This window comes from Pyrgilauda ruficollis, unplaced genomic scaffold (genome assembly GCF_017590135.1).
Source record: "Pyrgilauda ruficollis isolate IOZ18807 unplaced genomic scaffold, ASM1759013v1 scaffold41, whole genome shotgun sequence".
Classification (NCBI taxonomy): domain Eukaryota; kingdom Metazoa; phylum Chordata; class Aves; order Passeriformes; family Passeridae; genus Pyrgilauda; species Pyrgilauda ruficollis.
The window spans coordinates 3003782-3018417 of record NW_024525601.1 but is presented as its reverse complement, the minus strand read 5'-3'; the positions used below and the strand labels follow the sequence as shown (position 1 = coordinate 3018417).

The following is a 14636-nucleotide window of genomic DNA, read 5'->3' as shown; positions in this document are numbered from 1 at the left end:
GCACTCCGGGCTCTCGGGGCACTCCCGGCACTCGGGGCACTCCCGGCACTCGGGGCTCTCCGGGCCCTCGGGAGACTCCCAGCACTCGGGGCACTACGGCCGCGGCCCAGGCGCAGGCGCGGGGAGCAGGCGGGGCCCGGGCCGCTCCTCCCGGTGCCCGTGATCCCTGCGCCGTTCCGTAGCCGCAGCGCAGGGAGGCGGAGGAGCGTGGCCGAGCCCGGCCCGCCGCGCTGGAGAGATGGCGGCGCAGAAGATTAACGAGGCGCTGGAGCACATTGCGAAGGCGGAGAAATAGTGAGCAGAGGGCAGCTGGGCGGAGGATGCGGGCTGGGGGGAGCTGGCGAGCGGCTGCCAGCTCGGCACCCGCGCCGTCCGGGCCGCCCGGCGCTCCTGCCCCATGGAGGCGGCGTGTCTCCTCCTGGCCTGGCAGAGGGGCTGAGGAGACTCCATGCGCCAGGAGGCCGCTCATCGGGAGAAGGGGAGGGAGGTGGCGGGGCCGCGGGGGGCCGGCGCGGCGGGAGTGGGCGGCTTGGCTGCTCGGCCCCTCCTCTGCCTGAGGGGAGCCTCCCTACGGGGCTGGGTGCTGTAGAGGGCCTGCTGCCCCGAACAGGGACAATAAAGCGGCCCTAAGACTAAACAGTGGGGTCGGTGAGGCGGGGCGGCTCAGAGGCCTGGAGCCTGAGCAGTTTCCTTCAGGGCCTTGTGGCCTCCATTGCTCCTGACGGCAGAGTGAGGGCTGTCACTTCTGCCCTTCTGCTAAAGTTAGTGGGAGGAAGACAAGTCACAGAATTAGTTAGGTCGGAAAAGATTTCTGACACGATCGAATCCAACCTGTGACACAACACCACTCTGTCAACTAGACCAGAGCACTGAGTGCCACATCCAGTCTTTCCTTAAACAACTCTGGGGATGGTGACTGTATCATCTCTGGGCAGCCCATTCCAATGTCTAATAACCCTTTATGTGAAGAATTTCTTCCAAATGTCCATCCTAAACCTCCCCTGACACATCTTAAGGCTAGAGACAAGTGGGAGAAAAGAGTTATGGAGATTCTGTTAGATAAAAGAACTTGACTTTGCTGAAGTGGTGTGTGTTTCCTGTCCATGAGAAATGTGTGATTGGTGCTTCTCAGAGGCTTCAAAGACCTGTACTTACGTTTATCTTGGAGAGCTTAATAACTATGAGAGTCTGTTACTGTGTATTTTAACACTGAATATAGCTATTTTGTTGAATTGCGCAGAGTACGGTATAGATGTAATAGGGCTGACTAGTCCAAGGATGCCATAGTTCTAGTAAGAGTAGTGACATGCCCTCTGGAAATAATGGATCAAATGTATAAATTGGCATAGAGGGAAAACTTTGAAATCGAAAAAAGCCAGCATATGTTACTCAAGTTACTTGACTGAAAGTGCCCTCCAGCAGAATTAATTTTAAGCTTATCTGGAGAGCACTTGAAATAAAAGGCACTGAGACCTCAAATTGTGTGTAGATTGAGTGCATTGTGTATTTCAGCTTGATGTGTTTGGGACTCTGACTGTGATAAAAATAACACAACACAAAGGCTTGTGTTAGAGTTACACACTCTGGTCGTCATCCAAGTAAGACAACAAGATCACCTTAGTATCCATATACATCTGTTTTGCCGAGTAAAGAATGTATTGCATATGATGTGTTGGCCTATATACAAATATGCAAGCAGACTGTAAAGTTACGGTAAAATTTTGATTTCTTTTAAAAATGAGAATGTCAGCATATTGAATTCCAAATTGCCTGATGACTCATCTAATTTTCCCATGTTCATTTTTCCCTATGTATTTATGCCCATGTGTGGCACCTTTTAGTGTCGTGATCTATTTTAGACATACAAATGACATGTGAGTCTTTGTGTTGGTAACTAAATTCTTTTATTTGTGTATGCATTGGAGAGTCTTTGATAATTCTCAGAAGCAAAAAAAACTAATCCTGTAGAGGAATGCTGGAAACTTCCTGGTGTGTGAAAAAAAAATACTGTCAGGTGTCATGATATTAGAAATCAGGAGATTCCTACACCGTGTTGGTGTAGGAGGAAGTATTTTTCTTCTGCTGACTTCTTACTGCTGAGAAGATGGACTTGGGAAGACTATGGGAGCAGTAGAAGCGTGTTAGGGTGAGGTTTGTAACTGTGGGAGATAATTGCAGTGCTTTATGCAATTCTTAACAGTGCTGGCATTTGTTTTTATGGTAGCGATGCCACCATAGTATTGGCACACTGGTAATTGCTCATTTCCAGGGCTATTCTAAAGTTTGAAATGTATCTGAAGTGCCTTGATGGTTATACATAAAATCTTTACTAATTGTTTCTTGTGTTTTAGCCTGAAAACTGGATTTTTAAAGTGGAAACCAGATTATGACAGTGCAGCTACTGAATATGGGAAGGCAGGTATGTGGCACTAAATATGGCCATATATATTTCAAAGTATTCCTCAAGCTTAGTCCCTTACAATGTTTTATGTATTTTTACTGCATTACTGTGTAAGTTAAACTGTTATGAAGATTAAATGTAAGATGAAACAACAAAAAATCATCTTGGTAGCACTGTAAAATAAATTTCAGGTTGTTCATGGAGATCTAGAACAGTCTCCAAAACCAAAACCATTTTTTTTTCAAGCTACAACTTCTATTTTTTATATTGCTGTATGTGACAAAAATAAAGCTTTCTTTCCTTCTTTCACTTGTCCACCCCCAAATCCTGTGACTTTATCTACAAAACAACAGACGTTCAGGCTGGTTTTAAAATTTTGCTTTATCATCATCTTATGAAATATGTCCTGTCAAAGACTGTCTCAGTAAGGTGAATGCTGCCGGCTTGGGGTTTTTTTTCAGGCACAGTAAGGTCTCGTTCCTCCCTTTTTCCACTGCCAAGTGACATACTGAATATAAAATCCTTACTTGTTGATTTCTTTTTGTTCTTAAGCATTTGCTTCTTTCTCATGGCAGTAATTTGTCATGATCTTTTGGCTTCCTACTCTCAGCATTCCTACTTATACACCTAAGACTGAATACAGAAATACAAACTTGGAAGAACAACTGGAGCATTTATAAATTGAAATTTATTCTAACTCTTACTTTATATTTTATTAGTTAAACAAGATAGAAATATCCTCAAATGATTGTGCTGACAAAGTTATGGGTGTGCTTTGTTGGTGGCACATTTCTGACTTAGTTTAATTCCTAATGATTAAAATTATATAAATGTGCATTCCTCCATTTCTGTAATTAAAATATAGCATGAGTGACTCTCAAAGTCCAGCTAAACACATTGAGAGCTGTGTATGATACTGAGGTGGTACGGAAGTGGTGTTGATAATAAATGTCTTTAATGGTAACTAAGTAACTAATGAAACAAGGAGAATTGTCTGGGATTTTTGGGAAGACCTTGGTAAACTGTAACCATGCATGTAAAGAGCCTGTTTGCATCTTTAGGTAGCTAAACTCTTGAGCAGCAGTGGTAAAAAAGAAGACAGTGTCAAGTTGTAAATAAAATCTTTATTTGCTTTTTTGCAGCTGTTGCTTTTAAGAATGCCAAGCAGTTTGACCAGGCAAGGGAAGCCTGTTTACGGGAAGCTGAGGCACATGAAAACAATAAAGCGTATCTTTTCATTGACTGAGATTCTTTCTTTCCAAGAAGCTGACTAGTTGCTACTTAGATTGGAGTAGTGGGGGTTGGTAGCAGGTTATTTAATATACTTGCACATTTTGTCAGTGTAACAGAATTGCTTTTTAAAAGTGTGTTCTGTGTGCTCTGAGTGAGAAAACTAAAGAACTGTTGGTGAGAAAGTTAGTGTTGTCCCAAGTAACAGCTGATAGGTGCCTCAGATACCTAGGTACTGCTTCAGAAATATAATTGGTTTTTATTATCTACTAATGCATAGTATAAACTAAATGAAGCTCTGGCATTATTACAGTACTTGTGGTACTACTTAATAAGCAGGAACATATTTTAAGTAAGTGTGCTTTTTACAACTTTTTATGTAGCTATATATTGGTATATTGTATTTATTCTGTCCTTAGAATTATTTATTTTTGACAAGTTGCCTGTAGTTGTAGTAGGTTCGATTTGCCACTATGGGGTTCCTTGCTTTGAAATTAGTAGTTGTGTAAGATTTTGTACATTAGTATTTTTCCTGCATTATATTTTTGTGGCTTTTGTCCTTGACTTCAACAATTTCATGTCTAGTCTCTTTCATGCTGCCAAGTAAGTACAGACATGCTAAGTAATCTGAAACAGATTTTTTAATATACAGTACAAGTACATTTTGATCTTAGAGTAAGTGTTTTGATTCAAGTCATTTTGCTGCTTCATGATTAGTTCAATGGAAGTGTGATCTAGGAAAGTTTGAAAACATGTAATAGCTACCTGAAGAAATTATGATTTTGGCATTCTTCAGCACCTTTTATAGCACATATTTTTTCTTAGATGAGCTTCTCGTAATTTTGAAGTTCTGCACTGCTGAGCTAATTAAGAAATTTTTAATTAAAGAGTACTTCAGAGATGACAATAATCCAAATATTGCCTGGGGATTGGGTTAGAATAGATTATTACTGGGAAGTGTCGTTGAATTTTGTGGAAGATAAAGTTACACGTGTGCTGCATCATTAAATAGAACACTTAAAACATCTTCAAAGCATTAAATATTAACAGTGAAGATGTTAGATAGTTAGTGCATGTTCACTTTTGCTTCATAACTACAGCTTGCTGTAATACACCATCTCTGACCAAACTGTACATTTTTTTTCTCTGCAGAGCTTATGAACAAGCTGGCATGATGCTAAAGGTATTCTCATTTACTAGTTTTTATTTCTAATTTCTATTTTATAATGACGAATATTGTGCACTGTACTATTTTACAAATACTTGTAAGCAAATTGCATATTCAAGTGAAAATTTTTTGTTGACTCATAGTCCCCACCTCTGACTTCAGAAGATTAGGAAAGCAGCATTTGTATTTGGGGGGAAAAATAGTTTTCCTTTTGTAGAAGGAAAGAAGAGTTCCTCATGTCAGAGGGTAACATAAGAGTGGTGCTGCTTTTACTCTAAACTACCACAAATTCATGACTTACAGGAAAGTTCAGTACTTAAAAGTGAATTTTAGGGAGTTGGTGGGCAACTTTCATTAGCCCTACAAGTTTGTAAATAAAAACTAGAGTCTTAATAAATAAGTTATTGCAATTTGCTTTGATTTGTGTCTTTGCACATCAGTTCCTTTCCTGACAGCAGTGTTCCTGTGGCTGTTGTCTTGTAGGAGATGCAGAGGCTCCCTGAAGCAGTTCAGCTGATCGAGAAAGCCAGTATGATGTACCTGGAGAATGGGACACCAGACACAGCAGCCATTGCACTGGAACGGGCTGGAAAGTGAGTCTGACTTATTGGTGGCTAGAATCTATGCAGGGCATGGGTATGTCTGTGGTTTTCTTTTATGTCTTGTTCATGCTTTCAGGTAAAAAATATTTTCCTTTCATCTGAAGAGAAAGTATTGATGTTTATTACAGGTTAATAGAAAATGTGAGTCCAGAGAAGGCTGTGCAGCTCTATCAGCAAGCAGCATCGGTGTTTGAAGTAAGTGGGGGATTTTTGTCCATGTTTTTAGCTTGTTGGGTTTTCTTCTTTTAGCTGTAAAAAAGAAGCTTAAGATGAGGTTTTAAATCATGTTTCCTTTATTTTACATCAGTGGCTGAGTAATGAAGCTAAAGGCTTTTCATGCTATAGAGAAAGAGATGACAAAAGTTAGGAGTCAGTTTACTTTGCCTTTTTCTCAGTTTAGGACTTGACAGAATCTGAATTTTGTTGTTCAAGTGTTCTGGCTCTTGTTGGGCAGAACAGAGGGTAGAGAACATATCTGCTCTTGAGTACTGGAACCCATAATAATTTGAAAACCCTGAAGGCACAGAAGAAAATATTTTGCTTGGTGTTCCACCCATTACATGAGACAGTGATTTGCCTTTTTACAAGTGGCTTTGATGTACTTTTCTATTGTCAGTTATCACGTGGTTTTCAGATTAGTAAATTTGCATTGACATTCCTCTACTGAGCAGATCCATACAGGAGCTGGCTGTGGAACTCGGGAGCACCAATACACTTCATATTTCCCTTGAGTGTGTGAGCTGCTGATCTAATAGCTAACAGTTGTTCTAAGTTACAGGACACTTAGATTAGGGTCTAGGGGTCTTAATTCTGTGCAAATGAAATAAGAATGTCTGATTTTTCTTTTTTTTCTTTCCGCTAGAATGAAGAACGTTTACGGCAGGCGTTAGAAATGCTAGGGAAGGCATCAAGACTTCTGGTCAGAGGACGCAGGTATAGCTTTATCCCTTTTTGTTCTTCTAATGTAATTCAATCTTAAAATGTTATTTTGATTGTGGTTTCTTTTTGTCTTGGTGTTGTTTGATTTCTTTATGTGCTGTTAGTTCTTACTTGAGACTCGCTTCAAACTAAGGTCCAGTTTCTGTGGGATGTGCCATGTTCATCCAGGAACCATCTGATTTTCTGTTCTGGGATGGGAGATTGTGAGCTGAAAGACTTTTGCTCAGTGAAAACACCAGTTTTCATTAATTCTTAAACTACTTGAGGATTTTTTGTTTTGGTTTTTTTTCCCCAACATTAATATGTAGAAAGTACTTGAAAATCTTCTATAGCTGTGGGATATAAAACAGAGGAATTAGGACTGACCTGAAGAATGAAATCTGCAGCAGTCTGATTCTGGACTTCTTAAACAAGAGTGAATCTTGGAGTCTCAGTGAGACAAGTTTAATTGTAAATTACTTACACCAAACTTAACCTTCAGTTCATCTTAGACTTGCTTCACTGAAACATTTAGCTCTTTTAAGAACGATATTGCTAGTTTGTGGATATCAGACTTACTGATTATTGATAGTATTAATATTACTTACTGTAACCCCAGGACACAAAGAAATATGTTAGTGTATATAACAAAGCATTTGTCTTGTACAATGTTACAAAAACCAAGGTTTCTCTGAATAAATACTAGAGATGTTCTTAGAACGTAGACAAAAGGAATTACTGACTATATATTTACCTTATCTGTTAGTAAAATCTGCTGCTGATTTTTAGTTACGATGCTGTTTATTTGAGTAGACTTGCCACTGTATTAATTAAACATTTTGTAATTGGCCTTGGGTTCATTGTGTTGTATTCCTGGCACTTACTCCTGTTTTTTTGGTTTTTAGATTAGATGAGGCTGCACTGTCTCTTCAAAAGGAAAAAAGTATTTATAAGGAAATTGAAAACTACCCCACTTGCTATAAGGTAAACTAACAGACACCTTCTGATAATACATTTCAGTTTTCTTATTTTTGTTGTTACTGACATCTGACAGATGATGGGCACCTCTTGATTCAGTGATAAGTTTCTTGCTGAATGATGAGAACTTGTGGTAGTGGTGTTTCCCCAAACTTCAGCTGTGCTTTTTAAGTTGTAAGATAAGATGCTATTATCTACAGGAGCTGTCAAAAGTAAACAACACATAAAAAATGAAGATGTTATCAAAAAAACAAACTACAAAAACTGTTACTTGGGACGGCAATCCATTAAAATGTTACAGGAGATAACCTATTTCATGCCAGCTGAGAAGATGGCTTTCTACTTTTTCTCTAGATTGTTCTGACTCACTTGTGTCAGTATCTTAGGATGATTGTGGATTGTAATGACCTTTCTTGTACTAGATATTAACAGTCTACTATTTTTGTCATATTTTTTGTTAATTTCTAAAGAATCATAATTCTTACTTTTTTTTTTTGTTTAGAAAACTATTGCTCAAGTCTTAGTTCATCTTCATAGAAATGACTATGTTGCTGCAGAAAGATGTGTGAGGGAAAGCTACAGGTAAGTCTACTTTGTGTCCTATGATTTTAAACTGAATGTTTCACTTGTGTAGATGTATCTTGCTTGACATTTTCCTTTCATAAATTTTTAACCTGCATTTCTGTTGACTTACAGTGCAATAATAATGTTCCCTTGTGTATGGCTATCAGGAATCTTTCTTACACATAACAAATTTAGCTGTAGTTCTTAATTTCAACTTTCATTGGAATTTCAGTAGCAAAATCTCAAAACAACATATTTTTACTTAAACTGTCTTTTTAGTGAACTGAACATATGTATAAGTTAAATTGTAATACTTTACCTTTAAAAATAATCTTTCAATGTCAGTCTTTAAACATCTTGCTTGTGTTTTTCAAATCTCTAGTTTTATGTACAGAAACTCATGACAGAATTTTTCTGTATGTGAAGTGGAGAAAGAGTTTATTGACTAAGCAGGAAAAAAAAATTAAAAATCAAATATTCTTGTTTCATCTTGATTATGCTTGTGGTCTTATTTGCAGCGTGCAAACTAATATTACTTAAAGTTTAATTTTTATGGATATGATTCATATACCTGAAGAAATAAACTCTTAATTTCCTTCAGTATACCAGGATTTAATGGAAGTGAAGACTGTGCAGCACTGGAGCAACTTTTAGAAGGGTATGATCAGCAAGATCAGGATCAAGTTTCTGAAGTCTGTAATTCTCCACTCTTCAAATACATGGATAATGATGTAAGTAGACAGATCCTGTGACTGGGGGCTTTTTTGTTTTTTTCACATTAAGAGGATGGGGATTTTTTCCTAGTAGAGACAAATAAGAGCACAGTCTTTGTATTTATTGTGACTTCCTGTCATGCTTCCCTTTGGCTGTGAGCTTCCTGCATTCTTTTACTTTGCCTCCCAGTGATGGTGCTGCCTGCCTTTCAGATGGTGCAAAGGGTTAGTTGAAAGAACAGCTTGTTAAGGATTTGCTTAATTTTTTTTTAATGAGTTGACCAAAATTCAGTCCTCTTGTGCTTGCTTCCCTAAGGGCAAGAACAGTTTGCTGCTTCTGCTTTTTCTCAGAAATACCATGCAGCAGATAAATGTGCATAAACATGAACAGAGCAGGATGCCTGCAGGATGGCATCATTGAATTTTTTTTTTCCATTGCTTATTCTTGAATAAGGTACTCATTCCTGATAGATTTTGAATTTGGAGCAAATAGTTGTGTCTCTTTCCCCACCATTTTGTATTTAATTGAATTTGTAAATTGTAGGAAGTGTAAGATAAGAAAGTGTGAAGTAATGGAAACATCCATCCCTGCCAAATCTTATAGCAATATTGGCTAATTTCACTTCATTGAATACTAAAAATTAAGTTACTAGTCTTGCTGAACAACACTTGTAAAACTGTTTGCATGATCTAATACTAGATAATGTGTGAAAAGCTACATACTGGAATTACTTCTTTTCTACATGAAGCTTGAACCAGAGGAGCTATGTGGCCAATTTATTTGATAATAAGCAGCATCAATACAGATGTCATATCCCATTCTCAGAGTATTTGAGAGAGAGAAAAATGGACCAATGTTATTTTTATTCCAAGCTGAGAACATCATCCCTCTATTTTTGTACTGAATGTTTCCTGCTTGCTTATTGTGAGCATCAGCCAATTCTATGATAGTACAGAAATTAAACTTGCCTTGTTATTGTCAGTATGCCAAGCTTGGTCTTACCTTGGTGGTCCCAGGAGGTGGAATGAAGAAGAAATCACCAAATGCTGCCCAAGACAAAGCCAGAGGACCAGCTGCAGTGGGCTCCCATGCTGATGAGGAAGAGGATGAATATTCTGGTGGACTATGCTAGCTACAGACTAGGTTGTCATATCTGACTGACTTGTGATGCTGAGCATATCCAAAGGTACCAGATTTACCAGAGCTTCATTGCAATTGTGATATGGGAATCCTAATATTAACTTGGCAGCTTCTGGGTGCAATGCAGGAGAAAAAGCATGATTGTACCCATCATCTTGAAACTGGACTTCATCTCTTACCTGGCAGGAGCTTCCTTAGGGCCCTGCCTTCAGCTGACGGGAAAAAAATTGAGGAGAGTTTTACTAAAAGCACAGTTTAAAAGAAACCAAAACTTCAGAAGCACTGGAGGGGGAGTAGTACAAAATTTTAAATGCTGGATTTCAACAGCTGACACTTTTGGTCCCAGTAAGGTGTTTGCAGTTGTCTTCAGACTGAAATGTATGGTCATTTATCTGGCTGTTTATCTCCTTTTAAGACCATTTAAAGCAGACTGTGCCAGGCAGGATTTTTACTTGTGTAAGCACTAGGGGGAGCATTGTTTTTTTTCAACATTTTTTACTGCACTGGGGAATATTATTTTAATACCTTATTTTTACAGTATCCACATGAGTGTGAAAAACACTAAGTCAACTAGTTTGAAGCTATCTTGCACGCTTAAAAATACACATCTGCCTTTCCTCATAAGAAATTTATTGACCTGAAGTACTTGGAAATAAATGTATCCATAGTGTTTGTAATGTACACCTTAGAAAAGGAAGGAGTGAACACCCATTCTTAGCGGTGTTTTTGAAGCATACCATAACCAAAAAAGAAACTGAAGTTAGCAGGTCATGTGCACTGAATATAAACTTCTGAAGACGAATGTTTAACAAAAACTTAGGTGGAATGTTTCAGTGATATGTTTGAGTTCATAAGTGTCCTAGGTATTTATTTGCTTATCAGTATGCTAGTCTACGAAGACATTTGATTCTTTCATATTTTCAAAGCATTGAACAGATATCTCCTATAAATGGCATTTTTCAAACTTGCTTAGAATCCAAGGTAACCAAATTTTAATGCATCCCGTTTCTATTTGGTTTCAAGTCATCATGTGTTTTACCAACTTCTTTAGTGTCCTGAATTTGTTTCACTGTTTTATGCTTAAAAGTTGTCGAGTCTAGAAGTTGCACCTGTGGCTTATTTTTTCATCAGGACCTAAGCAACCTCTGCACTAGGGTGACATCACTTGAAATCCAACAGGGATTTGTATGTGATGCTCAAAGCTCTGTAAACAAGAGACCAAAAGCACAGTCTATAGTGTTGGGATGGTTTCTGCCATATTAAGGAATTGGATGTCATCAAAAATATCAAGCATATGTGTGACAAAATTGTGTCAGGTGTAATTGTGATGAAGATTCAAATTTTAGAGGGCTAATGCTCATTTTCCTTGGGGTGAATAGCACTCAGTAACATTGAGGTAGGAGCACAAACTGCAGCATCATTTCCTGCCACATTAGAAGATCTCATTATTCAATTTAATGGATGTTCAAAAACCAGTTTTGTGTCTTTGTCTTGTGTAATAATAACCATGAGTTTTAAAGCTATGTAAGATGCACCTGTAGGTGTTCACTATCGGATGAGTAATTTCCCTTTGTTATTGATGACACATATAAAAGTTTTGGCTCTATGAAATTTTAGGAAGTGAATTGCTTCTCTCTGAGAATGCTTGCAGCTATGCATGAAAGCTGGTTTTGAAGACTTTCCTAGAATTATAGAACTCTTCTAGAACTAGAATTCTAGAACTCTCTTTGCTGTTGGAGGAACTCACTTTAGGTTAACTGGAGTTTAACTTCTGCCTTCTGGATTCAAATCAAGTTGAACATAACACTTACTATGGAGAGTCTTTATCACAGGTAGAAAGAAATGCACATGTAGGAACTCAGGGGACACTAAGTGATTTTCTTTAAGCATTTCCAGCTCCTTCTAGTTCTGACATCAGCTTTATTGTGTGAGCCCAAGGAGTCTGCTTTTTGTGTGTGTGAACAGCGGTGTGTATCTGAAATGATGAGGTGCATAAGAAAATGGAACTGTGTGTGCTTCTGTGGAAGAATTTTCAGATTTATTTAAACTGTGCTTGTAACACTAACAGGTCCTTTAAAGAAAATTTAAAATTTTTGTTGCATTTTTAAGACATACTTTCCATATGGCAAAAAAAAAAAAAAAATAGATGCGCAAAACTGTCTTCCTCCCTCCTCAAGTTGTTTCTTTGTTCTGTGCCAAGTGTGGAAAATCTGGGACAAAAGTGACTGGTACTAGACATGTTAAGCTGCCATTGAATTGGCATTTCTGATTCTTAGTAGTAGAATCTTAATCTTTAATTGCAATGTTGCTGCAAAGACCAAATCTGCAGAAATGGAAGCATCTGAAAATAAGATGGTCTATTTTATATAACTTATTCTCCTATTTTAGACAGTGAAAGTGTGTTAGGAATGTTAACTGCCTTTTAGTAAATGTTTAACTATAGAAGAAACTGTCTGTATATTATGTGTTAGTGTTTGTTTCTATCTTTCAAAGCAATTTGCACACTTATGTAAATACCATTTAAGTGATCTAAAATGGAAAATATAACATTTACAGCAAGAGCGTTTCCAAAAGCAGTGTTGACTGTAATAAAAAAAATAAATTGTGCATGGAGGCTGAGCAATGGCCAATGCAATGTTTATGTAAAATCAGAAGATTTCTAAATTATCTGTAACTTAATAGTCAGATGATCAAGTGCAGTGTGAAACCTGTGCTTTACTTGTTCTTTTCCCAAATCTGTGGTGTAATAGAGTACAAAATGTGTTTGCAACAGCTCTACAGATGCTGCCTCTTGAGGCTGTGTGTTTCACCAACATGAAGAATAAAACTTGAAATTAATGCATATGTGGTAGCTTTCTCTGTTGTTGATCAGGTCCTGCTGAGGGCCACCATTTGAAAATTAATGTTAATTATATTTAATTTGTCACTGGGATAGATTTTCAGAGTGATGATTTTTTGTCACGAGAATAAAAGATTGGAATCATTGGAGAGTTGAAATTAATAGGAGTATGAGAAACAACTAGATTTCACACAACTTAAGGATGAGAATTCTGTAACTCTTTGGAGACTTCATAATAGTAGAAAAATCACCTTTTCTACTATTTTAAACTGAAACTTGCTGGAATATTTGAAAGTTGAAGAATCTGGCACTGAAGTTCTACCAGTGTAGCGGGAATTGTTCCTTAGATACTGCAAATATGCAGCTGTATAAAATTAAAAGAACTAAGCTGCTCTCGGGAGAAAAAAAAAAAAAGCATGTCATCTAGATTTATAATAAGTAGTGAACTTTTTGGATGCAGGAAATGGAAAAAAGAAGCGACCCCAACCTCTATGACTAGTAGTGGTAATAAAATTGGAGGAAGTAGATGTAACTTTAGAGAGCAGAAGGGAACCACTTGGGATCTGTGGTTTGAGTCTGAGCAGGGCCATGAATCTCTTGAGTTAATGGTCTGTAGAGGCCAGCATGCCCAGGAGCTGGGCTCTTCTCTTCCTCTGCCTGTTGGGGAGGATGTGCACGAGTGCTGTCTCTGACCGCCTTCCGCAGGGCTGGCGGATCTTTGTTTCAGAGCCGCTGCCGTTGCCCTTCTGCCGTGATTTCCAGCGTGGCTGTCAGCCTGGAACAGGAGCGGAGAGGCAGCTGCAAGGCTGCACGTACATTTCCAGAACATGTGGCTGTTGTGATTCATCTGCTGAGTCCAGTGGGAATAGGGGTGAGGAGTGTGGCTGGACTCCGCAGTGCACGCTGCGAGCATCTTCAGTGGTGTGCAACCAGTGTGGACTGTGCCACAGAAATGTTCCAGTCCTGGAGTGATAGAAGCGGGTCCCAGCATGTGCACAGTGAAAATGGGGTAACAGTAGTTGTCTTGCTTGTTTTCGATTTGTATTTGCGTGCCTTTATTTTGCGTTGTTTCTGAGCTCTGCGCAACGCGCCGTGTATGTGTTATCTATCCCAAGAGCGCTATTCCCTCTTAGCGCTAGATGGTGCCGCAGAGCTGGCACGGGCGTTTCCTCCACTGCCGGGAGCCTCTGCTCCGTGTCCAGAACAGCTTCTGCCTTTAAATATGATCAGCTGGAGTATTGGTTTGGTTAGAAATATCCACACAAGGACCTGCCCTTGCTGCTGCTTGTTGTGGCTTGAAACACCTGCCCAAAGTCCTAGAAGTCAACTTAGGAAGACAGCTTAGGCTGTTGTGTTTTCACTTGTTAGAATATGGGCCTGGGAAATTAAGAGCCAGGTTATGGATAGTGGGTGCGTGGGCAAATAAAACAGTAGCCAGTGTGCACCATAACCTGTTAAAAGAAATTTTCAGCTCCAGGGCTGGCTGATTCTGCTTCAACTGGCAGTCTTGGTGCAGCCACAAGATTTTATGAAATGTCTCGTGCACAGACATCAACAAGTGTAGGAGGCAGGGAAATTAACAAAATGGAAGGAGTGAGGAAGCTGGTCATCAGGCAATGGCGTGTTGATAGCTGGAACAGAGAGCTCCTGCTGTAATTTGCTGAAAGGAGTTTGCTTAAAAAAAATATGCCACTTCCTGATTCATCCACAGGGGCAGGGAGGGAAGGGTGAGGACTGGCACGACTACTCTGCATGCTGGGGAGAGGTTCTGCTGCTGTGTGCCATGTGAGGCAGTCTGAACACAGACACATTACATCCTTTGCCTGTCACTGACTGGAATTCAGGAATGAAAGATAAAACTGTAGCTGCAGACAGGGACTTCTTTGTGTGTGTAGCTGACAACTTTCTAGCCAATGCTTGCTGTGCTGGACTGCTCAACAAATGTCCCAGAGTAATTGTGTTGGTAAGAATAGAGCAGAGAATTCATGAAGTGTAAAGACCTATGGTACCCCCTCTGTTTTATGGGTGCCAATTATTTTCTGGCTCCGCTTTTGTGTCAATGTATGATTTTCCAGGCCGAAT

General features: G+C 39.1%; 1 protein-coding gene across 1 annotated transcript; it reads left to right on the top strand.

The window, feature by feature from the left end:
• Positions 1 to 150: 150 nt before the first annotated feature.
• On the top strand, positions 151 to 12557 carry NAPG (NSF attachment protein gamma). Its single transcript, XM_041477721.1, has 12 exons — positions 151 to 294; positions 2352 to 2419; positions 3544 to 3628; positions 4217 to 4234; positions 4784 to 4814; positions 5283 to 5392; positions 5530 to 5596; positions 6264 to 6334; positions 7225 to 7303; positions 7800 to 7879; positions 8463 to 8592; positions 9558 to 12557. The coding sequence occupies exons 1-12, from the start codon at positions 239 to 241 to the stop codon at positions 9705 to 9707; spliced, it is 945 nt and encodes a 314-aa protein (XP_041333655.1). The 5' UTR covers positions 151 to 238; the 3' UTR covers positions 9708 to 12557.
• Positions 12558 to 14636: the final 2079 nt, after the last annotated feature.